The sequence below is a fragment of the Parasteatoda tepidariorum genome, chromosome 4, assembly GCF_043381705.1.
Source record: "Parasteatoda tepidariorum isolate YZ-2023 chromosome 4, CAS_Ptep_4.0, whole genome shotgun sequence".
Lineage (NCBI taxonomy): Eukaryota > Metazoa > Arthropoda > Arachnida > Araneae > Theridiidae > Parasteatoda > Parasteatoda tepidariorum.
The window spans coordinates 72775452-72803254 of NC_092207.1; the positions used below are offsets into that span (position 1 = coordinate 72775452).

Genomic DNA, 27803 nt, shown 5'->3' on the forward strand with positions numbered 1-27803 from the left:
TTAAGAGGATCCATAAAATAATTTAATTTAATAAAATCTAATATACAAAAATAATTTAAAATTTGCTATGTTCTAGAAGGAAATGGATCAACCCAAGGTTTTAATTTTTGTGTCACTTTTTCAGCAAGGCTTCTGTATATTTGTACCTATAAAAAAAGAATATTTTTTTAAAAAATTTCAGACAAATTTTTCTAAAAATAGAGTTATTTTAAATCATGAAATACATCTTTCAACTTCGAATCAATATTTTTTTCCGTAATTTTTAAGTAGGAATATTTTTTACAAATAGAAAAAGTTTTCTTATAATCAACAGGGAATCTAAAATAAAGATAAACACTAAGAACTTCAAACTAGTGCCCATGCTTTTAAAAAAAAAGCTTAAGCTTACTGACATTCAAGATATTTTTTTTACATTATTTTCAAGAATTAATTTAATCAACGTATAAATCATTAGACCACAATGTATTCATTTTTATTTTTAAGTTCATCTAAAGTAATTTTCTCAAATATATATAAAATTAAAGGCAATAGTTTCACTAAAAATTTATTAACTGATTTAGTCCGAGCAAATATTACTGTAGATACAAGGGGAAAAATACTCGTTTTATTAGAACCTCACAGCTTAGATAAAGAGTTTTTGACTTAAAAAATACATTTTTGCAGAATGACAGAGCTTTGATTTTTTAAATAAGTGCTTTTCTTTTAAATGGTTACAAATATTAGCATTCAAATATAATTTTGTGGATCAGTACAGGATACTTAAATTTTAAATCTCAAATTATCAAATACGTTTGCATATCCCCATGCAAAAATAATGGTTCATTCAAGTATAACTTAAAAAAAAAGTTCAAGCAGTAAATCAAAAGAAAGAAAAAAAGTGAAATGAAACTTACCACACTATTATCAGGATCAGATACAACAATAGGCTGCCCATTATCACTAGTTTTGCGGATCGAAGCATTAAGTGGCACATCAGCTTAAAGAAAAACACTTTTTAATAACTTTTTATTACAGATATATGGTGAGACCTGCCAGGAGCGACTATTCTTTGTTCCACAGCAAAATGGTTAGAAGTTACCTCCACAGACTTCAAAATGTTATCAAAAATACATGATTTTTAGCAAATGATTTTAATTTTAGTCAATGTCATTTTCTTGGTGTAGAAATGCCACTTCTGTGGCGTCATGAAAACCGGATCTATGAATAAAATTTAGCGTTAATAAAAATGATCCCTACTGATATAATTATGAGTATAAACAAATTTACCAATTATGAGTGATGGAACTATTTTAAATAAATGAACAATTATGTTTTTTGTTTAAGTTGAATTTTATGCCATAAAAATTAGTTAGCTTTAAAAAATGAGAAGTTTGTTTGTTTGAGATGTTTAGTTTTTTGTTAAATTAATTTTTAAAAAATTTAACTTTGAACTTTTTTTAACAAATTTTTTTCGAGATTCCTTATTTGAACGTTTCCGCTTTTAGTGCAGAGGTTTTCCCAGTTGCTAAAAGGTTTATCATAAAGGTTTTCTTCAACACAAAGTATATGGGAAAAATGCTGTGCCTCCCAAAAATGGTCGCAAATAGAGGAAGTCGCTACCTGGAGGTTTCAGTAGATTTCACTAGATATAGAAATTAAAGACAAACAGATCAGAAATAAACGTTTTAAAAGTGGCACTGAATTTTTTTTTTTTGCTTTGTCTTAATTTGAAAATTAAATTTTAGTTAAGAGTTAAGTTTATGGCTTACTTTATGAAGAAAAATGTAAAAAAATTCCGTTTTTTTTTTCTTTCAAAAGCAATATTAATTTATAATGTAAATAGCTTTACAATATAAATTATTCATTTTATAATAACTACATTCTTATAATTTGAGCACAATTTATTTTAGCAGTTTATCATTTATTAATTTGAATCTTGGTACTTAATCATTTAACTAATGACAAAAATTTTTAGTCATCACACAATTTAACACTTAAAATAGCCGAACAGAACATCAGAAAGATTTATGGGTCATAGATATCCGATTTCTGACCTATAATTGCAGATTAATTTGTAAAAAGCGTTTTAATATAAAAACTATAAATTTTTTCTTCTTTTTTTTCCCTTTCTACATATATCTGTTTTTTAAAGGGGTGAATTTGAAAATTGCAAGCGACTTATTTTAGAGGAGCTCTTTTACTTAACTGAAAATAAGTGACTCATTAAGTATTCTATAAAATAACGAATGAGCTATAATTTTTTGGTTATCGAAAAAAAGCTGCTTTTCAATTGGATTAGAGAATGAAAAAAAGGTTATATTTAATAACTGAATGTGTGAAGTATTTATTAACTGAAAAACAAACCATTTTCAAGATCACAAATATTTAGTTTGTGTTGATAATTGTTTAATGATAACTATGCAAGAGCACAGTGCTTTCATTTTCCTAAGCATAAAGAGCTACAATTGTGTTGAAAACTTTAAAGACAGCAATTACTGAGTAAATTTGCTTATATAACCTTAAAAAAATAATTTAATATAAATTTGTGTAACATAAATTTGAAATTTAGTAACGATTATTCTAAATATTTCTGATTTTATTGAAGAGATAAATTTTATATATCAATTTAGAAAGATAAAACATTTACCTAATACTTCAATGTCAAGTTCAGAAGCTAGTTTTGAAGCTCCATCCTGACCAAAAATGTGAGTTATTTCGCCACACTTTGGGCAAATGAAAGAACTCATATTTTGAACAATTCCAAGAACAGGAATATCCACTTTCTGAAACATGGCAGCACCCTTTCTAGCATCCAGTAAAGCTATATCTTGAGGTGTTGTAACAATCACGGCACCTAACAATAATGCAATGCAATATGAAAAAATATTCAAAGAAATTAAATTTATAATTGTCATAAATGTAACCAAACATTTTATTAAGTACAATAAAAGTTTTTAAAGAAAAAGTTTTTAACTTTTGCTAAGAGCAAATGCATTTCTAATAAGAGAGTAAAATTTTGAAGAAGAATTTAAATAGAACAGTATTTTTTAATACATTAATAATATATTAAAAGAGAAATGAAAATTAATAATTTTTTTTTATTTAATTTAAAAATGACTACAAAATGTTAGAAATAAGTAGATTTTGTTTTTAAAACATCATAAGAAATCTAATAATCATTTCTTTTTAAAGTGCAATAAAAGTTTTTATAGAAAAAGCTTTTAATTTTTACTTTTGAGAACAAACACATTTAAACAAAAATGCAAAAAAATTGCTTGGAATTTTAATTAACTCCAAACATATAGCCACCACACAGAAATTCTGAAACTATACTTTTGTTGTATATTTGTAGATCTATTTCTGTTATTACTTATTAGAATAAGAGTTTAATATATTTTCCTTTAATGATATGAAATAGAAAATAGAAAGTGACTTTTACGTTAATTAATAAATATAGAAAAATCAAATTGCTGTCAGGTAGTGGGTAAAGTTTTCTTTTTTGTTTACTTTAGAATATTTATTAACTTGCTTTTTTGTAATCAAAATAAATCTTGTTAATGCATGCATAATTAGTTTCAAGTAAATATCAATATTTATACGTTGAATTATAAGCTATTACAAGTTAAATATTTAATTAACATAAAAATTCAACAGATGCCCACCTTCAGTGAATTTTTTTCACAGCAACGACAAAATTTTTTTATTAATGAAATAAAAAGCAAAATGGAAACATTTTGCTGATATATTATACATTATATTTTCCCCAAAGAATGAAATGAGATTGCATATTATTTGTATAACTATTAAGAATTGGAGATTTTAAGAAAATTAAATAATGACTTAAAATTTAATAGGTTTGTCTAGAGGTGAAAACAAAGAAATTGTCTCCTAACTTGAAAAAAAAAATTACTGAAAGCAGAGGATAATAAAATTAATTTCCTGCATAAAGATAAAGAGCTGAAAGTTTTTTTTATACCTGATACTGGAACTGTTTGAGCAATAGAGATTTGGGTGTCACCAGTACCAGGAGGCATATCAACTATTAAATAATCTAGAGGACCCCAAGAAACCTATATTTTTGGAATATCATTATCAATAGGACAGATCATTTGAAATAAAAGAAAGCAACAAAATTTAAAATATTTTACAATTAAGTAATAGGAATTCATTTTGAGCTTCTTTGAGTCAGGAGACACCAATTTTTAAAAGCGTGTTGTGAATAATTATTAGAAAATACCGAATAGTAAAATAAAATTTTCAATTGATGTTAGGTTTATGAGAAACTAAAAATAAAATTACAAAATTATTGAATAGCAACAACTTAATGGTTTATTAGTTTAAAGTTTTGACGTTCTGAAGTTTATACTTGCATTAGTTGTATGCTTACAGATCTATTAAATGCTATAGGTAGATGAGAGAAATTCAGAAAAGAAATTAAAATTTCTAAAATATTTCACATTTTTATTCTTTTTGCAAGAGTTATCTGAGACCTTTTTTGAGTAAAATCAGTAATATAAAACTTACAATTTATTTTACAAATTCGTAATTTATTTTTGCTGAGATTTCAAACTTTTACTGAGGGTGGTTAAATAATGGGGCACACATTGCATTGCAATAAGCATTGGTTAATTGGAAGTCAATTGATAATAGCAACTATTAACAGCTATTGTATGATAAACATACACAAAGATAAGTGTAGCTGATTTTTGATAATTAAGGTGCTCTTCTAAAGTATAATTTTTAGTAATTCATGAAAAAAAATATATTCTTGCCTGACGAAAAAGTTTCTGAATTGCTGACATGACCATAGGTCCTCTCCAAACAATAGGTGACTTCTCCTCCACCAAAAATCCCATACTCATACTAAAAAGGACAAAACCGTTTTTAATCAAGATAAATGAGCCATAATTATTTACATTTAAATCCATAAGATTTATCAAAAAATAACAAAAACATTATATAACAAAAAGAATGCATTACATTAGAAAATTTGGTTTAGAGAAAATTTCATTACTGGTTGATTTCGGCAAGTAAGTAAATGTTGCAGTAAAATCAGAGTGATAAGTACAAAACCATATAGTTAAGACTTTAAATTAAAAGCAATAAACATTATACATTTATTAAAATCATTAATTTTTATATGTTCTTCTATTTATTTTACTTGAAAATTCCTAAATTTTAAATTGTTTTGCATTTATGCTAATTTTACACATTTTAGGAGAGAAATAAGTCTGAAAATAGGTTAGCTTAGAAACCTCTTTTAATGGTTTTGAATGATTATAGTACTTTAGCACAATTTTTTTTTTTTAAACTATCTTATGCATTCATTTTCTAAGCCTTTATCATTATCTATTACTCTATTCAAAATATCTCCATCTGCAAGATAGATCTGAAAATAACCAATTGCTACATGGCAAGTCAACAAAAAAGAGTGGCGATTTAAATTAAATAAGAAACCCGCCAATTTTCCCCATCATTTTCTTTCTTTTTCTGAAAATTGTTTAATGATAAAAATACATCAATGCAGAAAGAGACCCAGGAAAGCTAAATTTTCATTAAATGCCCAATTGCTTCATTTAAAATGTTGATCCTTCAGAATCCATCAATTTGTGATGGAAAGATTAATTAACAATTTACATATTTAAAAATTGTAAGGAATACATTAAATGTATTTTGCCTCCCCAAGTATTTTTTAAAGTCAGTATGTTTAACTAAATTTTGTCACATATTTATATTATTTTTATTGTTGAATTAACTTTCCATAGCCATAAATCATTTCTATTATGAGTTAAAGTGGTTATTAAATTAAAAGGATCTACTAATATCAGTCATCAACTCATTAGGTTTGAGGAAAAAGTGGCAATTAGATTATTAGAGTCAATTGGCCACTAGCTACTAAGTAATAATTTAAATTTTAAAGTGTGTTTTAAGATAGGAAGCAGTTAACACTTCATTTGCTTCTAAAAGATTGGACAGAGTTACATAATCTGTTAATTTTCTGATCCCTTTTAATAATTCACAGAATTCCATAATTATAACTTTTATTGCAACTTTGAAAATCGCATTATTGAGGGAGAATTACTTTGTTATAAGGAAAATATTCTGAATGTTATTTAATATTTAGATTAAAAATTTCACTATAAAGAGAAATTTGCTGAAGGGAGATTTTACTATATATTCAAATACAATAAGCAGGGTTGCCACAGAAAAAAATGAACAAAATAGTTGCTTTTAGTAGCCTAAAGCATGAAAATAGTTGCCTAATAAGAACAGAAATTCATTAAAAATATGACTAAAATTTTGTTAATGACTTAATTGTCATATACCATCATCCATTCAGTCAAGTTGGTGGCAAATATGATAATTTTCATATAAATGTTTATATATATATATATATGAAAAGTGATTACTGAAATTCAAAATTCATGCATTGTAATACCGTATTTTTTTTTTTAAAAAAAATAAAAAAAATTATGCAGAATTTTTTAGCAATAATCATTGAAAAGGGTGATCGAGAAATGAAATAGACTTACAATGGAATTTGTGCAGATTGAACGAATTAAAAAGTGAAGACTGAAATTTGCAATTCAAAATTTTTAAAATTTTTTAAGAAAAAAAAGGTTCAGTGTGTTCAGGAACTATCTAGCTGGGTGCAGATTTTTCATCAATTTATGCTTGGAAAAAAAAAACATCTCTAGGAGTACAGAAAAGTCTCCCAATAGTCTCCTTTTCTTGAAAATAGTTGCTTTTTTAGCCTTTTCAGGCAAAAAAAAGTTGCCATAGTCGCCTCATGCCAAAAATAGTTGCATTTTAGTCGCCTGTGGCAACCCTGAATAAGGAATTTATTCAAAAGTTTGACCTACTGTTATTTTTTGCTTTTATCTTCAAAATTATTATTGGGTATTATAATAAATACTTATTAATTACAGATTTTTTTCAAAAACTTTTGTAACAGCTAATAAAAAATCTATACAAACAAAGTGGATCTCAGTTGGAGAAAGATATACATCTGATTGTGAGAAATCATCTTTGTTGTGAATTTCTATGTGAAATCCTTTATAGTTTCAGTTAATTTCTTTTGCTTTTTAAAATTGAGTAATCAAGTTTATCAAGTAAAAATTGAGTTATACTTGAAAAAATTCAGTTTATGGGGTTAAAAATCAAGAAAAATCAACATGAAGATAAAGATAAAAGAATCAGGATTGCACATAAAAATTAAGTTTTAGTAATAATCATAGCTGCCAACAATGATAGGAAAAAATCCAGTAGATTTTACGAAACAATATAAATTTCATGATAATTGTTGCAAAATGTACTAAATATTTTACACATAGGGAATTTGATAGCAATCAAAATAGAAATACTGCAATAGTTTCCAGTTATGATTAACATTAAATGAACTTGAAATGTTATGAATTATGTTTATTTGTAATTTTGAATAGTAATAGGCATTTAATTCATCAAAGATTTTTATAAATGAGGCTCACTTCATTACGTATTAGTAACACTTATTTAAATATTCAAGCAAGATGCACAAATTTTATTTCAATAGGGATTTTTTAAGGAAATCTACTCTAGTTTAGGAAATTTTCTGAAATGCAAAAAAAACAAGGAGAATTTTTAATAAACCAGTAGACAAGGAGAATCTGGCAAAATCCGGTAGAGTTGGCAGCTATGAATAATCAATTAAGAAGGAAATGATTGTTTATATAATAATTCAATAAAATTTTGAAAATTAAAGGGGTATTATAAAACTGACATAGCTCAACATTTATATTTTACATTAAAGAGCTGAAAACATTCTGTCTCTTTTTTGTAATAGAACAGGGTGTAGGAGAACTGTATGATTATACATTTAAGCCTGATAACTGAATGTGAACCTGTACAGATTATTACGAAAAAAAAATGCTACAATGTCATAAGAAACAAATCCTAAAAATTTAATGAGGAAAAACACAAATTGTATTTCAAATAAAGGTTTAATAATAATAACTGATAATAGCATAATAATATATATAGCATAGACATTTATTCCAATTTCATTTCAGTTGTAGACTAATCTGTAACATAAAATAAATTTTATTTTGATTAACATTCCTAAAAGGAACACACGTGTGACAATAAAGCTAAAGCAAGAATACCACAAGCAACACTATTTAAATAAAGTTACCAAATTTATTTATTTTGAAAAGTTATATATTTAAAGGAATTTTCACTTGGAATTTGTAAGAACCGAATGAAGGAACAAACAATTATTAGATGAAAATTAATTTAATTTCTTACCTCTCTTTACTTTAGTTTAATAAAAAAATAAATTGCTTAAAAATATTGCTTTATAGGATAATAAGCTAAAAGGAGATATACAAGATCATATTTCTTTATCTATTGATGACTATTTTTGGATTGAAAACACTAATAATTTGTAAAAGATATTGGAAAGTTAAAAAAACAACACATTTTAGTTAAAATGCTAATATATGTGGGGCCAAGGATATAAAATTTGAAAAGAATTAAATCTTAAACATCTGATGAAAATATAATAATAAATTTTAAAAAATAAATTTAATAGAAAGAAGCAAGATACCCACACACAGCTTTAAAAAAAAGGAAAAATGTCTGGATTTTTTTTTATTTTAAAGTATATAAAAGTTAAAAGAAGAGAAATTAACAGTTACAGGGAAATTCATGCCTCAACACTTTGGCACCAATACTGTTAAGTGTACAAGGAAATTGAAAATTTTTTCAAGGATGGAGGAATTTCTCAGACCTCAGCTGACTTGAATGAGTAAAGATCTACAAATACCATGGCCAACAGCTATTACACCATTAGATTACATTATTAGAAAACATCAACAAAAACAATTACTCCATTAAAAATCATTAAAATCAAATTACTGATTCATTTAGACAAAATGATTTATCACAACATTAAAACAAATAATTAAATATAACAGAGTCGATAAAACTAGGTAACAGATCGAATTACGAAATGATTTTTTACCATTTTATTCCATAGTTTATTAGAGGCTTCATCAAGTTATCTAAAAAAAGCAAAGTTATCTTAATTCATGTTTAAAGTAACTATACTTTTATGTTACATTCGGACAAGAACAAACAATTTAAATTAACTAGCAATTATGAAGTAAATATTAAAAATCATTGCTATTTTATTACTTCAGGGTCCTAAGAAATAAACATTACCTAAATTCTAAAAATATGTTTTACGAGAATTTTTTTTAAACGCTAAATATGAAATCGTATTGAACATTTAAATAACTAATTGTAGTTCAGGTTTAAAGTATACTTTTTGTTAATTCCGGGAGTCCATTTAAATTCATCATAAGTGGAATGGATGGACCATATACATCTGCATCAAGTAATCCAACAAGTTTGTCCTGAGGAAAGAAATGGCACTATAATATATGTAAACAAATAACAGGGAGAAAATTGCATTACAATATAAAACATTAACTAAAGAGACAAAACAAAGCTATTTTAATTGTTTTATAAATCACAGATAAAGCAAGAATGAAAAATAAGGTGAAAGTTTAAGAGATCATTAAGTTTTTTTCTTTTTTTAAATAATAAAAAAAACCCATCATTGTAGGTAATGGGTTATTCTCCACAAATAGGCTGTTTTCAGGTATTGACAACAACAAGAAAAAAAATTCTGCAGTATTTGTAAATTTTTTTTGGAATAAGATATGGGGAAGGTGCTAGACAAGAAAAACATAGCAAACACGGCCAATACTAAAATGATAATTTTTTTAATATTTTTTATTAAAGTGAAGAAATGATAACATGGTGATGGAACAATAACTTCAGTTAGCAAGTAAGCATCTAGTAATAACTTAATGTTTAAAATGATAATTTTAATGAATGAATTAATTTTCTCACAGTGAAGGAATTCATAACTAAAAATAAAATTAAAATAACAATATTCTTAAACTATCCCATAAAAGGAAATTAGAACACTTATTAATGTATAAATTACAAATGTGCCATTCTCTCAGAATGAGGGAATAAGTTATGAATGAGAAAATAAGCATTATTTGCATCTGAAGTTTATTGCTAAAAATGAAAATAACAATGTATATTCTTTAATTATTCTATTAGAGGAAATTAAAAGACTTATTAATACAATTTTAGAAAATAAATTAACTTCATAAACTTAAATGAGGGAATGAGAATGTCATCTTAACACATATACAATTTACTCATTTAGTTTCTTTTTACACACTGGAGAACTATAGAGCTTTGATGTGACTTGTGGTTTTGATAAACTAATATTGGTTAAACCTAGTTTTGGTCATCAAAAATAGAAGCGCAGAAAGTTCTTTTGACTTTAACTGATTAGGACAGGCATTCCCCAATTTAATATAATAAACAGCACCAGCCCAACAAAAGTGGGGATAAGGCAAAGCATTTGCCTGAGTGGTAACATAAAAAAACTTTAACACAAAAATGATGCATGTTATTTTCAGAGTGATATGTCTGTTCTTTATCTAATGAGAAGTAATAAAATGAATAACATATGTAAATTTTGTCCATCCTATGCCGCCCCCGATGCCACAATATATATATATGGTATGCCAAAACTCATGGTACATGCCTTAGGGGGTGATCGAAGACAACTAGACATGCACAAATCCCCATACAAGCCATGGTTGGAACACAAGTCGTAAAGCATTAGAGCACGAAACATGTTGTATCACGACATGATGGGAAACAAAACAAATAGAGATTTAATAAAAAGAAACAAATAAAATGAAGAAATACCTTTTATTTAACAAAATGAAATTGAACTCCAAGTTCCCCATCACGGGAACTGCTCAAAATCGGGGCAGCCAACATTAACACAGACTTCACACAGTCAAAGGTGTGACCGCCGTACATTGGCAAAACATGAGGCATCTCTCTTATGGTGTCAGCAGCTGTGGAAATCAAGGCAGTAAGGTCTTCAGCAGAATCTATAAAACCATCGTCGTAGATTAGGCTCTTTATATGACGACCCCAGAAGAAAAGTCAGCGTTCTTAAGTGTGTTACAAATTGCATTAGAACCATGGATTGTATGGTGATTTGATCTTGTCTAGTTGTCATTTATATTCCCTGTATCGTATGTACCATGAGTTTTGGGACACCCTGTATACATATATATGACCTAAAATTATTATTTCAAGCTAAATTTTTAAAATTATTTATCCATTTTTTTCTAAACAACATCACTGATTGAGAAGAGACCATATAGGTATGGTGCAGGACCCACATCAAATGTGTTATCCTGTGACAGCATTGAAAATGGTGCTTTATTTCTATTTTAGTTACAAAAATTGTACATGCTTTAAGGCAGCAGTATGGTATTGAATCCCTTTAAATTATTTCACGGGCATATTTTACTCATAAATTACAGAAAAGATATTTCAACCTAGAAATTTCATTGAAAAAACTAACTATTTTTAAAACACAACTGAAAAAAAATATTGAAAAAGCTCACAATTTCCAAATACAAGTACAGGGCCTCAAGAGGCACAAGGTGAAAGCCAATGCCTTGGACCTTTTGCACTTGGGCCAACCCTGAGATTAAACATAGATTTTTCTTCCATTCTTACTTTATCTATAACATATATATTAGATAAAGAGGCAAAACAAATTACCTTTTGATTGATACTAATAGCAAGAGCTAAGTTTACTGAAATTAAAGAAAAATAATTAAAAGAATAAAACAAATAAAGAAAAAGTATTTTAAAACATTGCTATTGGAACATTATTAAGTATTATGTTTAAAAAAGAATTATTTCCAAAGAAAATTATACACTCTAACACATATTCAAGAAAATTATTTATATAAAGTAAGATTTTTTATACAGTTGAACTTTGATCTATTGTCCATGTCTATTGTATTGTTCAGAAAGTCTTACTACATTAAAAAAAAAAAAAAAAATTGAAATTATTTCATTTTGAGTTGAAAAGCTGTATCTCCTGAATGCTAAAATGAAGAAAATGATGATTTGTTACAGTTTGAGGAAAACTTTTTATGTTCGTGTATCGGTTGATGAAAAGGAAAAAACTTTGTTGTTTAATGTAGAGGTTGCAGAAGCAGAAGAAGTGATAAGATCACAACCAATTCCAACATTGCCTTTGGAACAATGAGAAACGCTTTGCATTGTCTCAAACTTACAGAAAATAAACAGCAATTTGTTACAAATGTCAAAAACTTATTGCTTCTGTTAAGAAAAGAGAGCATTCAAATAAATAAATTTTAAATAAATAAATGTCTTTTTTGATTTTTCTATTACATCCTAAATGTTTCCGCATAAATTTTTCAATTTAACTTCTTCATACCTATTGTACAGTTATTAATTTCAAGATCATATTTCATGCAGACATCTGTCCTTTTCTTGTATGTATCGCTCGTAATGAATGGTTTTTTGAGAAACGATCGATTGATGTTCTACTGTATTTAAAACTATTGAGTAAATGTGTTATCATAATCATTAGCTGCTATCATATATTTAGTGTTGCTTACTACCTAAATATTTTAGTGTTTCTTAAAATAAGAAGTAAGTTCTAAAATACTGCTTTACATTTTTAAAAAAAATATTGTTTTTTATTAAATATATGAGATATTTAATAAGTCATAGAATTACGATTAATAGGTCAGAGTGAATACAACAATAACCTGATGATATTGAAGACTGAATTGTGTTTAATTTGCAGTTTTTCGGAGATCAAATAACCAGTTTTAATATGACTTTTAACTCTCATAAGATTTTTTTTCTCTCATCCTTAATTTTTTAATTACTTTTGATCTAATATTTAGATTTTCACATACTAGGACTCAATCTTAATGGCTCAAGAGGGTGACCTCAAATATGCTAATCAATAAGTGCAGACGATATTTTAAGTTAGGAAATCAGGCACAAAAACTTACTTTCTCTGAATAAACATAAATTTTTTTTGGTGATGGATTTGGATTATTAACCTCCAAAGTACAAAGCCGTAATCTAGGAAATATGGGACATATAGTTCATTCAGGGGAGCAATCCAAATTTTGAACCTGTTAATGTTAATTTTACTTTTTGCGTATTTCGCTATACTTTGAGAAATTTTCAAGCGAATTCTTGTAAATTGAAAAATTTTTACACGCAATTATAAAGTCTGTTTAATGAAAGATAATTCCACGCACAAAATAACTATTAGTAAATATTAATTATTTTTATTTAAGAATGGTAAAAAATTTTTTTAACTGTAAGGTATACAATTTTTTGCATCATTAAAAATAATGTAATTTTTTATAGCAAAATACAAAATTTGAGCGAAATTAGTTGAATAGTTTCTGAAAAATTGAATTTTAAAAAAGTCAGATACTTAAAAATAAACAGTAAATAAAATAATAAATTATCAGGACAACAAAATTAGAGAAAAAGTTTACCAGCAGTTGTTGATTTGCCAACACCTCCCTTACCAGAAGCAACAGTAATTATATCTTTCACGCCAGCAACTGGAAACTTTTTAAATGCCCCTTTTGCTTGAGGTGTTGAATTTGTCTGTAAAATGTTCAATTAGTTTAATTCATTTCAATTAATTTTTAAACAATTCTGAAAAATTCTTTATGAATTGCACACAAAGAATTATAAGGTTTTAATTGGTATTCCAAGGCTAAAAAATATTTTACTTAACTTAGAGTAATAAATTAACTTAAAAATTCTTAAAATTTACATCATTTTTACTATCAAGAATGAAAAAAAAAACATTTTATACGAAGATATTCTTATAGTAAATATAGACTCAAGATAATTGAAAGCATTTATTATCAGGTTGTTTTTATCAATTTTAGAGAAAAGTTTATGACATTTTTATTTTTGTTGTTAGGAACAGGCATATTTATAAAATATAGGTTATGCTTATATTTAAACTTTTACTCAATTGTTGAAACCCACATAAATCATTCTGGAGTAATTTTTTAAATATGTTATAGAAAAAAAAGCTGAACTAAATTATGTGCATGTAGAAGATTATTATATGTATAGCAAAGAAAAAGAAAGTATAGAATTAAAACACACATAAAAAAGAAAACTTTTAAATATTCTAAAATGCAAATTATTATAATTTAAATTATACTAATTATGTATAAAAAAACATAAAAGTTCAGAGTTCCTACTTAATGTGATGTTAACTCCTACCATTTCATTAAAATAAGACTTTAACTTAAATAAATGTAATTTTTTAAGACCAAACTATATAAGCAGAATGTACATGCATAAAAAATAAATAAATTATTAATAAACTTGATAAAAAATCATAATTTATGTTTTAAGATTTAGTTAGTTTAAAAATAAATGGGAAAATAGTTAAGAAAATGTCTGAGTCCCTTTAAAATTTAAATTGTCAGTTTAAAAGGCTATAATAAAATTATATATTGTTAGTTTTTTTTCAATTTCTAACTAATTAGTTTTTTTAGGAACTAATTAATTTAAAATAACAATAGAGGCCCCCAATAGGGGATTTGCTTTATATAAACATTTGTAAGGAAATAAAATTCACAGCCAATTTTTTGAATGCAAAAATTACAATATAGTTTTTACTTATTTTATTAATTGGATATTTTCTGTCATTAATGATGAAGGTATTGTAATTTATTTAACGTAAATGATATTTAACAATTTTTCAATATAACTGTAAAAATAATTTATTAGTTCCTAGACAATTAAGCTCTTAAATCAATAATGATGTTGCTCTTTAATTCTAATATCACTCACTGAATAAAATGCCAAATATTGCACATTGTAACAATAAGTAGGAAGCTTTATTCTTAACACCATTGCAAATGTAATGAGTTCTTCATAACAGGTGAGGGGATGCAAACAATTTTGATTAAACGCTTAAATTTAAATAATATTCAAGTTTTCGTCGTTTTTCAAAAACATTCTAGCTCAAGAGCAATCAAACGCGAAATCGTACTGTAGATAGATTAAAACCGTTTAAAATGTTTCAGTTTAAAACGTTTAAACATATGAAATATCTGTATTTAATTTCATTTTTACGAATTTAATCGGAAAAATCAGTTTCAACGTATTACTCTGATCAAAAGTTTCAAGATCAAGTTGTGCATTTCGCACGCGACTCTTATTTCGATAGGAATAGCAATTCTGTTTGTAAACAAATAAGGACGTGAGGAAATCAAATGACAGAAGATAAAATTCGCCTTGACATTGCGCTCAAAATACTTAAAATGGCGAATTATAAAATGATTAATATGTGTCTTAAGAAAGAAAACTCGAAGAATCAGTAAATTGTTGGGATTGAAAAATTACAAAAAATACTGTAAATTGTATATGTAAATTGATTAGTTTTACTAAAACAATGTATTAATTTTATACCTTTAAAAAAAAACTTTTTTTTAAAAAGTTTTTAAAACTGATTTATTGTTAGTAACTATTGTCAGAAAATGTTGAGGCTTTATCTTATGTTTGTTTATTTTTACTTTTGATTACAATTGCATTATGAGCTCTAGGTTTGTGATAAAATGATATGTAATCTAGCAGATAAGATTATGTAGGTGGATAGTTAATTGAATGCGAAAAGAATTGTTCTGTTTAATTTCGAGTTCTAATGCATTTCATTTGTTTTGAGATTAGATTTACTTAATTCCACATCAATTTAACTTAAATTATTTGCCTTTACAAATGTCTTCAAAGGCTGAAAATGAAAATCTTTTATCTTTAGAATTAATAAAAGGCGTGGACAAAAATGGAATATCATTTACAGCTTATGTATTATGCAATGCTACTCAGAAATTAATTCTTCAATCTCAAAGCTCAGTTGATTTAACTGGGTTTGAGATAGTTTATAAAAAAATTGGTGATCTCACTGATCAGGAACATCAAGATGTCTTAGAATATTTTGAAAAATCCTACCTGAAAGCACCCTTAAATAAAAATACTACAAAAAATGAATAATTATATAGTAAAGAAATAGAAGTTTTATTTATTTTATTTACTGAAATGTGATTCTCAGTCATATTACTTAGCCAGCATTACTTCTAATTAATTACTATTATCATTTAAAAAAAGAAAAATTGTGTTATTTTTCTGTAATATCCCTATTAAGATGAAACTAATTTTGATACTGACACTGATAAGTATCGTTGGGGTTTACAAGTGTAAGTATTATTCTCTTTATTTATTTGCTAAGAAATATTTTTATTTGTTTCATATTGAGTAATATTTATTTATAATGGCTAAAAGAAGTAGACGAGTACTGGTTGATTTTTTTTATTGATTTATGAATATCAATAATTTACCAGCTATTTTTATATTTTTTTACTTATTTTAATTTTTGAAGTGATTTGTTATTTATGGTAAAAACATATTGATAATTGTAAACATAATAATCACTTTTTATCTTCTCTTTTTATAAATTTAGAAAATGATTTTAATTTCAGTTGATTAAACAAGCTTTCAACAGTTTGCAAGCTATATTTTGATTTATATCTAATTTAAACATTGCAATATCTAGGTAATCTTTAGAAGTGTCGTACGAGTGGCCTTCATTTATTGCAATGCTTAATAGTTTTTTTTAAATTTAATTTTAGAAGATTTCCATATATTTATATATATATATATATTATTTCATTCCAAAATTAATTATATATATATATTTGAGATACTTGAAAACTTGTTATAGTTTAATTTTATTAAAACTATAGAAGCTGCCAAAATATCAATTTCTTTCATTCTCTCTTTTTCTTTTTTTATTTGGAAATATCATACAATACGTTTTAAATATTAAACCTAGTTTGCTGTACTTTAATTTAAGACAATTTGATATTGTTCTTATCACATAATTACATTGTTATCAATATAAATTGATATAAAATTTTTACTCACTGTGGACCCCCAAAAATCTGAAAAATATTTTTCCTTGGTCCTCCTTGGTAAAAGGTTCTACATCTAGAGTATTTGAACTTTTATTTTTAGAATCATATGGTATAATATAGTCTCCAACAATTCCCAGGATCGCTAATCTACTTTACGAGTCTCAGCACCTATTTAAAAATTTTCTATTTACCATCTATTTACATTCCATTAAAATGGATAAATTCAGAATAACTATTTTTTAGCTGAAGAGCTTAGTGGAAGAAAATGTTAAGCATCACTTTGTTAATACTTATCTTTCCAAGTTTAAGTTATTGCGTTTAACTATATTTATTTCCCCGAGTCTTTTTAATAAAACTGTTTTTAATTGAATATTTTTAAAAGCTTACTCTATTTTTTTCTATAGAATCTAAGGCTCAGTTTTCTCTAAAATTTCTCTTCACCTGTTTTCTTTTATTAAGATATTAAATTTTTTAAATTATTTAATTTTACTGAAAATTGAGATTTTATTTTATTTACCCAACACTTGTTGAATATTTATAAATTTTTTTTTTGTAGGTGCTTCACTTGCCTCTCTAAAATTTGGAGTACTGGCTGATTGGGGTGGACTGCCAATATTCCCTTACAAAACATTTGTTGAATTGTCTGTTGGACGAGAAATGGATTACTTTGCCAGTATATTTGGAATGGATGCTATATTAGCTTTAGGAGATAATTTTTATTTTGATGGAGTGAAAGATGTTGCTGATCCAAGATTTAAGGTAATATGTCCTTGGAAATATTTCCTATAAAAAATGAGACCTTAATGCATGCATCAAAAATGACTGTAAGAATACAGTACTTTGAATGTACAAAGTTTGTCAGCAGACATCAATGCTAACTTAAAACATCTATAAAATAATTTTTTCTGCTGCTTTTCAGATCGTCTTACTAAATTATTTGTAAGGGCTTTTTCCCTCAAATTATGCTGTTGGAACACATTGTTTTATTTTCTCAGTTAGTAGTGTCATCTGTTGATGAACTTCGTAACTAATTCTGAGAGTTAGTAAAATAAGGTTTCTAGTTTCTCTTGCAGAGCACAGCAAACAGTAGATTTTTATTTCCTTTTTTTTTTTAAAAATGATTTTTCATCTCATCAGTCATTTTTGAAATATAAGAAAGTATTAAAACTACTGAAATTTTATGACATTGCTTTTTGCGTACTAATGGATATTACGGTCTATTGACCTGACTGTGTACCGATAAAACTGAAATCTGCTGCGGTGCAAATGATGAAGGAAAGAATTATTTAGAAATCATTAAGAATTGTTATCATTGAGCTAGTTGCTATTTTTTTACTGAACTTTTAAAGACGTAGAAATCACATTGTACTGACTACCGAGATAAATAAGTTTAGTTGTTTATACACAATATAAAAAGAAAATTGTTAAAATCTCAAAACTGTTTCTTAGCTTCAATTTTTACAGAATAAATTAGCACACCTTATAAAAGAATATATTTTAATAATTTAGAATGGCACAAACTGTTCAAAATGTATAGCATATTAATGTTATATACTAGCATTGAATGTAATTTATTTTTGATGGATATTTCATGAATTAAAGTGCTATAATTAAGGCAGACCACATACTGAAGATGCAGGCAGTAAGTAAGAGACATAAGTGAGGCATATTCCCATACATTTGCATTAGCTTGCACACATCCCCTGTGCACATTTTAATGCAAAAATATAAGAATTTGCCACATGTATGCCTCTTTTTTTATTTCTTGACTCCTCAGTGGCCTGCCTAACTCTATAGGTTTTGAAGCAATGCAAACCAGTTTTTTTTTTCCATTTTATTGTGTAGAGTATACAAGGAAAAATCATTTCCACAAATTTTTTAATTTCCGAAAATTTTAGAGTGATTAATAAATTTTTTAATTTTTAATTCTGACCTTTTAAATGCATCTTTTACAGGAAACATTTGAATTAGCATTCAACTATAAGTCTCTTCACATTCCTTGGCTAGTAATTGCGGGTAATCATGATCATTACGGAAATGTTTCAGCACAATTAGCTTATTCTGCTCTGTCCGATCGATGGTAATTGCATTTATATTATGGGAATTGCATGGTCTTATGCAGGGGTCTGTCTAGGTTTTTCTGAGAGGTACCTATTTTGTGAAAATTTAGACATAATTTGTGAAAAATTAAAAATTATATNCATCTTTTACAGGAAACATTTGAATTAGCATTCAACTATAAGTCTCTTCACATGCCTTGGCTAGTAATTGCGGGTAATCATGATCATTACGGAAATGTTTCAGCACAAATAGCTTATTCTGCTCTGTCCGATCGATGGTAATTGCATTTATGTTATGATAATTGCATGGTCTTACGTTATTGCAAATATCTTGCAAAACCTCTTATTTTCAGTTTCTGAGTGCAGTGAAACCTATCCACCACCTGTCAAAGTTTACATTTTTGCTAGGAGCTGAACATATACTATGCACTAAACTATGCTATATACTAAACAATACCATAAAACTGTACAAAAAGAGAGCAGAAGCTTTGTAACCTCACAACCTGTCTCTGTTTTATTTTGATTGTTTCAAAACACTTTATAAGTTGACAACTATTAACATTCATAAAAAATACATTATTCTTATATTATGTACATTATCCATATAATATATGTTAGAATAACATGTTGAGAAAAGAAAAAAAAATTACTCACTTTCCTCGATAAGTTGACCATCTAATTAGGTTAGTTTTTGAAACAATGCACCATAATTGGTAAACTCACATAGGTTTCACAGAAGTATATGTTCTTATCATTTATTATTATTGAATAACAGACTATATGCCCCAAAATGACCAATGATTTGAAAATTTGAATAAAAGAAAGTAAAAGAGAAACGATTTGCTGATTTAGTTTGTTCTGTTTCAAAGTTTGCAGTATTTTGCATTTTATAACCTGGTTGTAAACAGAATGCAGCAAACCATAGATTTTTATCTTCATTTTTTTTAAAAAAGTTGATTTTTCAAATGTTTGGTCATTTTTGGAATTCCAGGTACATTTTTATGATTTATAATTATTGAATATGTCCCTATGATTGGTACAGTAAAACTCTGCTAAATGAAACCAGTATCTGTTCAGATTACAAAGTGATTTAATGACCAACTGGAAATGCAGTTATATGTATATAGAAAAGAAAGAAATGAGGGTTAAATGAAAATAAATGATTGTGCTATTGTATCTTGAATTTTTTGTTCAGAAGCAGTTGATTCAAACTTGCTCATTGAATTGTAGGATGGTCATTTTATGTGAGATGTTTCCTACATTAGGTAATCTTTTCTTAATTTTGATGCTAGAAGAGATTTTCAAACTTCAATTTAATATAATAGAATCAAATAATTAACCTTTTCTATCTTCTCTATTGCTTAATATTGTTTGCTTACTTGTCAAAAATATCATAACTAAGTCTAAATTTCTTTACTTCATAAAGCCTTCAATGTTCAAACACATTCATTAATATTATTTTATTTTATATATCATGTCCATGAATAATACTTTTTCATTTAACATAAATATGATTCCATTGGTTTCCTCAACATGTTTAGTTATGCACGCAGAAAAATATTTTTTATTTCTAAAATTTTCGAAATTTTTTTAAGATCTTATTATAAATAATATAATGCTTAGCATAGTTTTTATGGTTTGTAACTATAAATCGGATAACGTTTGTTCTCATTTGCGATAATGATAATGAATATCGTGATGTTTTTGTTAAAATTTGTTACATTTGTTGCCCTTAAGGAAATTCTTTTTGTTCTGTTGTAGGTATTTTCCTCATTTATATTATATGAAGAGATTTCTTATACCATACTCTAATATTACCATGGAGTTAATCATGATTGACACAGTTATTTTGTGTGGAAACACAGATCCAGAGTATCCAGAGAAACAACCTGTTCTTGATTCATTTGGCTATGAAAGAAATAAGCATTGGCTGTGGTTAGAGGAGACTTTAAAAACATCAAAGTACTTATTTCATTCATTAATATTTTTCTCATTGTTAAATCATTTTAACCCGGTTTCTCATAATAATTTTTTAAGCTAATTATTAGTGATATTTTAAGCATATTTTCTTATCTGGGTATGTATTTTGTCTACTTTAAGAACTCCCCTTGCCATTCGTTTGGAGTGGTTGCAGTTTCTATAGTTATGAGGTTTAACCATTTCAAGTCAGGGTGTTGGGTCATTATTTAAGGCAGGTTTTTACTCTGGTCGGTAAGAGAAAGGGAATTGGGGAAGAAAGAAGCTCCCACTTTTGAAATGTGCTTTTTCTTGTTTCCATAGCAGTTTTTTCTATAGACAAAATATATTACTACTATATGGCTGAAAAAACATTTCAGTCAGTGGTAAAACTCTCATATTAACAAAAATAAGGAAAAGGATTGAGGTAGAATACCTTAGTTAAAATGCTGATATTGTGTAAGAGGTATATTTATAATCAAATTTGTAAAATGTAGATTCTATGCACGGGAAAACCCAAAATCTTGCATAAAATTTTAATTTTTTAAAAAAATCTCAGAAATTCTATTCTTACTTTGAAGAAACCCACTACAACTATTGCTTTTGAAGCAATGACTAAGTATTTTTACTAGCAGAGTGATAAGTCGTTTTGTTCAAAGAGGTCATAGTTCTAAAGGCTAAGCTGTTTTCAAATCTGTTAGTAAACTGATGCATAAGAAATCATTTGTTGATTTTAGTAATAACTTTTCGTTTTCGCAATTTTTTTAAAAAGAATTCCCAATTCAGTAGGGGGAAAATGTCATTGTGTTAATAGAGTGATTTTATGCAGTATAAATATTATTTTGCTCTGAAATTTTTTTTTGTCAGTGATGATACACAGTGACTTTGTGTTGCAGAAATCATATGGTTTTACATAACACTTTACAGGGTGCGTAGCGTTTGTAATAGGTACTTAAAGGTGCTTTTTTGGGGATTTCGTTTTTAAAAAGTGCTTTTTTTTCCCAAATAATTTTTTCCCCCTTCAGTAATATCTGGTGGATCCCATGCATTTCACGAAAAATGGGGTGTTTGCTACATAATCATTCACGCGGACTTCATGTCGTACCCACGTTATGATTTGCGCATGCACGCACACTTGAAACCGAAACCCGAGTGCTCCAATTCGGATGGAGAATATCAGATCCTTATGAAATGTTTTTCTTTTTAATTAATTTTAATTATATTATTGTTTATTTTATTTTACTTCTAACACTTTTTTCACTTAGGGGGCACGGGTACTTTTGTTCTGAGTTCAGGGTCAAGTTGAATTCACTCGATGATGTGGGAAAGTACTGATTGTTTCGATTTATGTCTGTTTCTTTTTGGGTTTTTTTTAACGCTAAAACTGTTTATAAAAAGTTTTTGTTTTTCAATGATATCACGCATTGAATATGAATTTTTTGAGTGCTTGAAAATTTTTGTAAAGTGCTTGAAAAGTTTTTAAAAAGTGCTTATTTTTGATTCAAAGATTTGGCTACGCACCTTGCTTTATAATATCTCATTAAATATTTTAAAGTTTAATACTATATAAGTTTTTGTTGTTTTATTAAATCTAAATTATTATACTTTTGTTAAAGAAAATACAAATCATTGATATCAATTAAAACCAATATTTTTTGCCAAGTTTAATAATTAAAATCAAACGACTCAGTGCAAATTCTACATATTAGCAAATAAAAAAAAATTAACGATTTTTCCTGGTTTTTTTCCTTAATAAAATATAATTGTAGCTTATATCTTGAAAAAAAAAACTATTTATTTGTATTTTTTGCTCTATTCAAATAATTTATTTATATTTTTTCATAAATCCTTGAGATATCGTTTTTCTTGAAAGATTTTTTTCTTTCTTTCAAATTGGTACTTCCACAATTAATGTTGTTATAATGTATAGGATTTTTAAGATTTTAATGAAATAGATTTAAAAATGTTTGTAATATTTTATGATGCAAATTACTAGATTTCAAATTATTTTCTAAGCTAGGAAGCAGGGGCTGTACATAGATCATTAAAGGATCTTAGCCAGCCCTCTACTGTGTAGAATTATAAAATTTGACTGTACTATATATTAATACGAAAAACTAATTTTGTGTTAAAATTTTTGTAGATCAAACTATCTTCTTGTTGCTGGCCACTATCCTGTTTATTCCATTGGGACACATGGGCCAACCGATTGTTTAGTTAGTAATCTTAAACCTCTTCTTGAAAAATACAATGTTACAGTTTATTTGAGTGGTCATGATCATAATATCCAAGTAAGTTATTAACATTGTATATAATAATTTCACATTAAATTTTTTGCCTTAACCAATGGACATAATCTTGAGCAAAAGTGTTGTAACCTTGACTGAAGGTGTTTCTTTGGAAGAAACATTTTTAGTCTATTTTCTAAGAGAGTATAAGCTAAATTGGTTAAAATAATTTGGTTAATATTTTGGTAATTATCATAGTTAAAGAATTCACCAGAAGAAAGTTCTGAGTGATAATTTTTGAAAAATTGAAGATCTTATTTTAGTCTTATTTAACTATATAACATTAACTCAGGGTTGTATTAAAGAGAGGCTAACAGTATCAGATCCTGGAAATGTTAAAGAATAAAACTGATTTTTTTAATTTTTTTTAATAATTGCATTCGATTTTTTAAATGGAAATTTCTTAACTTCTAGATTTCTTAATTTCTAACTATTTCTTAACTTTATTTCTTATTCTTCTAAGAAAAGAAAATGAAGTTTACATTTAATTTAAAGTATCCTTCAACAGGAACATTTTTGATAAATTTTCACAGCTGGCTTTTCGTAATTTTTCTATATTTTCAATTATCATATTTTGTTTTAAATCTCAGGAGTTTGGACTTCACTATCTATAAAGACACAAAACAGGCTTGGATAGCTTGGTTGGTAGGGTGTTGGGCCCATGTCCAACAGGTTGTGAGTTCGAGCCCTGCCAGCTGTAGACTCTCCATGTAATATATGGTGACTGGTGCACATTAAATCTGTCCGGTCCTCCATGTTCCTATAATAAACCAATACCTCTAGGGGTACTGAATTGGGAAGTGATAGCTCTCTGCAGGGTATCCGCGCACGTGGAAAGTCATGAAAAATCATGAATTTCGGTATTGAACAAAATTTGTCATGAAATGTCATGATTTTAACTATTTTTTTAAGAAAATCATGGAAAGTCATGGATTTAGGTCCCTGAAAAATCTAATTTTTAAAATGGAATCTAAAAATAACCCTCCATTTCATGGTGTTCTGAATATCTGAATTTGTAATAAAATCCCCACTCACAGTCATATTTTATTAAAATATAAAATGTTTTTATCATGGTCTTTAAAAGTTATGGTGTTCTTTCAAAAAATGAAAGAAAAAACATCATTTCTAGAGCAAATTATCTTTTAAATTTCTGTGATTTCAGAATTTTTGTTATTATTTTTTTATTTTATCAATTTAAAATTCTAGCTAAAGCAAGCCAGTCATTGGCAAATTTTTTTTATTCTGAAATGAGAACAGAAAAATCAGAAGTATTTCTTTCCTTTCGGATGAACAAGAATAGTATCTTCTTGTTCTTTATATTTAAATAGTATCTTTAAAATACAATTCCTATCTTTACAAGTATCTTTATCTTTATATACAATTCTATCTTTAGAATACAATTCTGCAAAAAAAAAATTTTTTTTTGCTTTTGTATTTTTTCAGCTATTTTATTGCTTCAACTCTTTATTTACTCTGTTTTTTTAAATTTAAAATCTTTAAATATGAATATGCAAAGTATAACAGTTCTGGTTATACCTATCATTTCAATTTATGATGTTATAATGCGTTTTTGAATTTCTTGTTGTGTTAACTTCGTTAAGTCATGAAAAATTCTAGGAATTCATCATGAATTTAAAAATCTAAAATTTAGCAGATACCCTGTCTCTGGTTCAGGACAAAATTGTGATCTGTGGATGAATAAGTGGGTCCACTCTATTAACAGGCTGTGAAAGTCATATTCTTGGTTATAGCTGGCACCACTGAAAAACAAGAAATACACTCTTTGCCTTAAATTCACTCGGTTACACCAAGTAAGCTTGTTCTGACACAGCCTCCGAGTTGAATTTTACAGCCTCTTAGAGAGCGCTTCATACCATGCATGTAGCAACTCTGATCTTTTCACCTTTCAATGTTACTTATCCATTAAGTTTTTAATTACTGTCATCTATTGTAATTTTCTTCAAAATTTTGTTTTTCATTTACATTTTCTTTATTCATTTTTTTTTAACTAATGTGATGCAGCGCACGGGTACTTTTGTTCTGNAATTACTGTCATCTATTGTAACTTTCTTCAAAATTTTGTTTTTCATTTACACTTTCTTTATTCTTTTTTTTTTTTTTAACTAATGTGATGCAGCTATGTATTATGTGAGCTAGACCTGTGGCCAGACGTGGACTATACGGTTAAGGGTTTTGCAAACCTAGAAACGTGTCCATGTCTGGAAGAAAAGAAAAAAAAGTAAGCTTGCTGGTATTTGGCAAGTGGCATTAGAAACAGCAACACTTATAAAACAATTACAATTTTATGGAAGTTGGTATTGCAACACTAGAACAAGTTCTAGAGTTCAAAACATTAATTTTTGTTTCCAAATTTATCACTTTTTCCTGCAAATGATAACCAACATTCCCACAAATGACCTTCATTTTTGATAATGTATAATAAAACTGTTGCAGCTTTAAAGTGTTTTTTTAAAATTTATTTTGATCTATAATTCTTGACTCAATTCAGCTCAATCTAATTTTACTGTAATAGTTTAAATTTCGTTCTGAGTTGTAGTATTTTAAAGCTAAATTGCAATAAAATATGTTTATTTTGGCAATTAAACTGAATAAAAATAGTTCTACATAATAAATACCTAATTTCTTTTTTTTTAGTTTAAGTTATTGAGGATTCAACTACTATACTCTGCCTCATTTTCTTACGAGGGGAAAGGAAACACAATTGCATGTTTATACTTGTAAGTTTTAGTTTAGCTGTAAGGTCGGTTGGTGGATTTGTATTTTCCATTTTAGAATGGTTGTTTATATTGGACTTTTGAATGTTCCTATCCCTAAAAATTTTTTTTTTTTGAAATGAATTTTTTTTATAAAGTTAGAAAATTTCAATTACTTGAACTTTCAGGTTTGTCAAATTCCCAGAAAGCTCAAATAGCCGAAATTTTCGAAGCTTATAAAAAAAAATTTATGAATTTTTTTCTTTCAGAAAAAATCGATGGGAACATTAAAAAATATATCGTTAATATCTTCATTCTGAACAACGATTTTTGTATGGTAAATGTGCATCTCCCACCCAACCTTATTGCTAAACTAAAACTGCACAAGTAAAATACATATAATAAAATAAATAATTTGTGTGTCTATATACCAGATTGGGGATATACCATAAGCTCTAAAAATGCAACATTCAACATGAAACTAATTTAGTGCAATTTTAAACAAATTATGAAGCCTGCTTTTTTTTATTTAGAGACATATAAAGAATGATATTTTCTCATTGGCTTAGTGGAAGCCGTTGTTTTTTTTAAAAAAAACTATAGACGAGCCAGTTTTGTAAAATATTTTAAAGATAACATGAGTGACGTTTAGCTTATAGCTCTATCAAGAAATGTGAAATTTTTCCTTTCCCATCATAAGAAAATGAGGCAGACAAAAATGTTGAATTCGCAATAACATAAACTAAAAAAAAGAGAAATTATTAGTATTGTGCCTATGTTTTTATTGATCATTTGGAATAATTTTATCTTTTTTTCATTTTAATATTTGTATTTCTTGTTATACTAGCTCTATTTGAACCAGGGTTAGGAGCCCATACAAAGTAACAGCTTATCTGAGTATGAGATTTCAAACATATGGGTTTCAAAGTCTAAGTTATTCTATTCTTGAATAATTTCTTCCTTTTATAAAAATAATTTACAAGTATATAACATTGTTGCATTCAATGATTTTGTGTTTGTTAATTTTAAGCACATTCAAGTAAAAAATGGTGGAAAAGTGATGGATTACGTCGTAACTGGAAGTGCTAACTTCATCGATCCCTCCAGAAAGAATCTGCATAAAATCCCACCCAATAGTTTACAGTTTCATTGGGGAGATCCTTTCTCTTTAGGAGCATTTACTTACATCGATGCAACTCCTTCAACTGTGAATATATCATTTTATCTTACATCTGGAAAACTCCTTCATAGCTTTACCAAAGAACCTAGATGGACATGATTTTGCTCAATTTTAAACATTGTTTAAATGCACATCATAATTCTAAGAAACAAGCTGGATGCTATTTTAACCAGTGATATTTTCTTAAATTCAAATAATATCTAAATGCACAATTACTTTACTTAATTTTTTTAAATTGTTCAGAACATTGTATTATATACGTATATAGATATATTTTTTAAATAATTCTGAGTTTCATTGTACAATTTATACCTTTTTTAAAGAATTAATAAATAAAATTTTGATTCTATTTAAATGTGCATGACTAAATTTTTATTAAAATGGTTTGAATTTATTAACACTAGTTACATCCTTAGATGATTTAAGACAACTTCGTTCACTTTGGCTTTGAAATTATACATCATCTAACAAATTAGTTTTTTTTTTTATATATCTTAACTTTTCCCACTTCTTTAGTTCTAAATATTTAAATTTTTAGGGATTAATTATATTTTTATTAAATCAATTAAGATGGTATAATTACATGAATGAACATTTTACTAATGGTTCAGAAATTTATTAAAGCAAATACATTTCTATTGTTTGATTACAATGTCCTGTGTATATAAATTTTTTATAGAAATATTTTTAAAAGTAATAATGGTCATGTACATAAATGAAAAAAATTTTGCTGAAATGTTTCTTTT

General features: G+C 26.8%; 2 protein-coding genes across 11 annotated transcripts; one reads left to right on the top strand and one right to left on the bottom strand.

Annotated features, from left to right (window-relative positions):
- On the bottom strand, positions 1-14881 carry LOC107439641 (NUBP iron-sulfur cluster assembly factor, mitochondrial). Of its 2 annotated transcripts, XM_016052307.2 has the most exons (10): positions 14740-14881; positions 13413-13527; positions 11635-11669; positions 9284-9374; positions 8981-9020; positions 4752-4842; positions 3956-4049; positions 2627-2833; positions 894-976; positions 1-146 (listed from the first exon to the last, which is right to left on the bottom strand). In XM_016052307.2, exons 1-10 carry the CDS (start codon positions 14800-14802, stop codon positions 66-68), a joined length of 900 nt encoding a protein of 299 aa, XP_015907793.2. In that variant the 5' UTR covers positions 14803-14881; the 3' UTR covers positions 1-65. The 2 variants fall into 2 exon arrangements, with proteins under 2 accessions (XP_015907793.2, XP_042896041.1); XM_043040107.2 differs by lacking the exons at positions 1-146; positions 894-976 and adding an exon at positions 1058-1197.
- LOC107439640 (tartrate-resistant acid phosphatase type 5) lies at positions 14703-27412 on the top strand. 9 transcript variants are annotated; one of them, XM_071180041.1, is made up of 6 exons: positions 14703-14830; positions 17416-17618; positions 19073-19197; positions 20681-20881; positions 23019-23166; positions 26908-27412. In XM_071180041.1, exons 2-6 carry the CDS (start codon positions 17517-17519, stop codon positions 27154-27156), a joined length of 825 nt encoding a protein of 274 aa, XP_071036142.1. In that variant the 5' UTR covers positions 14703-14830; positions 17416-17516; the 3' UTR covers positions 27157-27412. The 9 variants fall into 9 exon arrangements, with proteins under 9 accessions (XP_071036142.1, XP_042896038.1, XP_071036141.1 ...); XM_043040104.2 differs by lacking the exon at positions 19073-19197 and adding an exon at positions 18815-18939 and having other exon boundaries at positions 14726-14830; XM_071180040.1 differs by lacking the exon at positions 14703-14830 and adding an exon at positions 15168-15304.
- Positions 27413-27803: the final 391 nt, after the last annotated feature.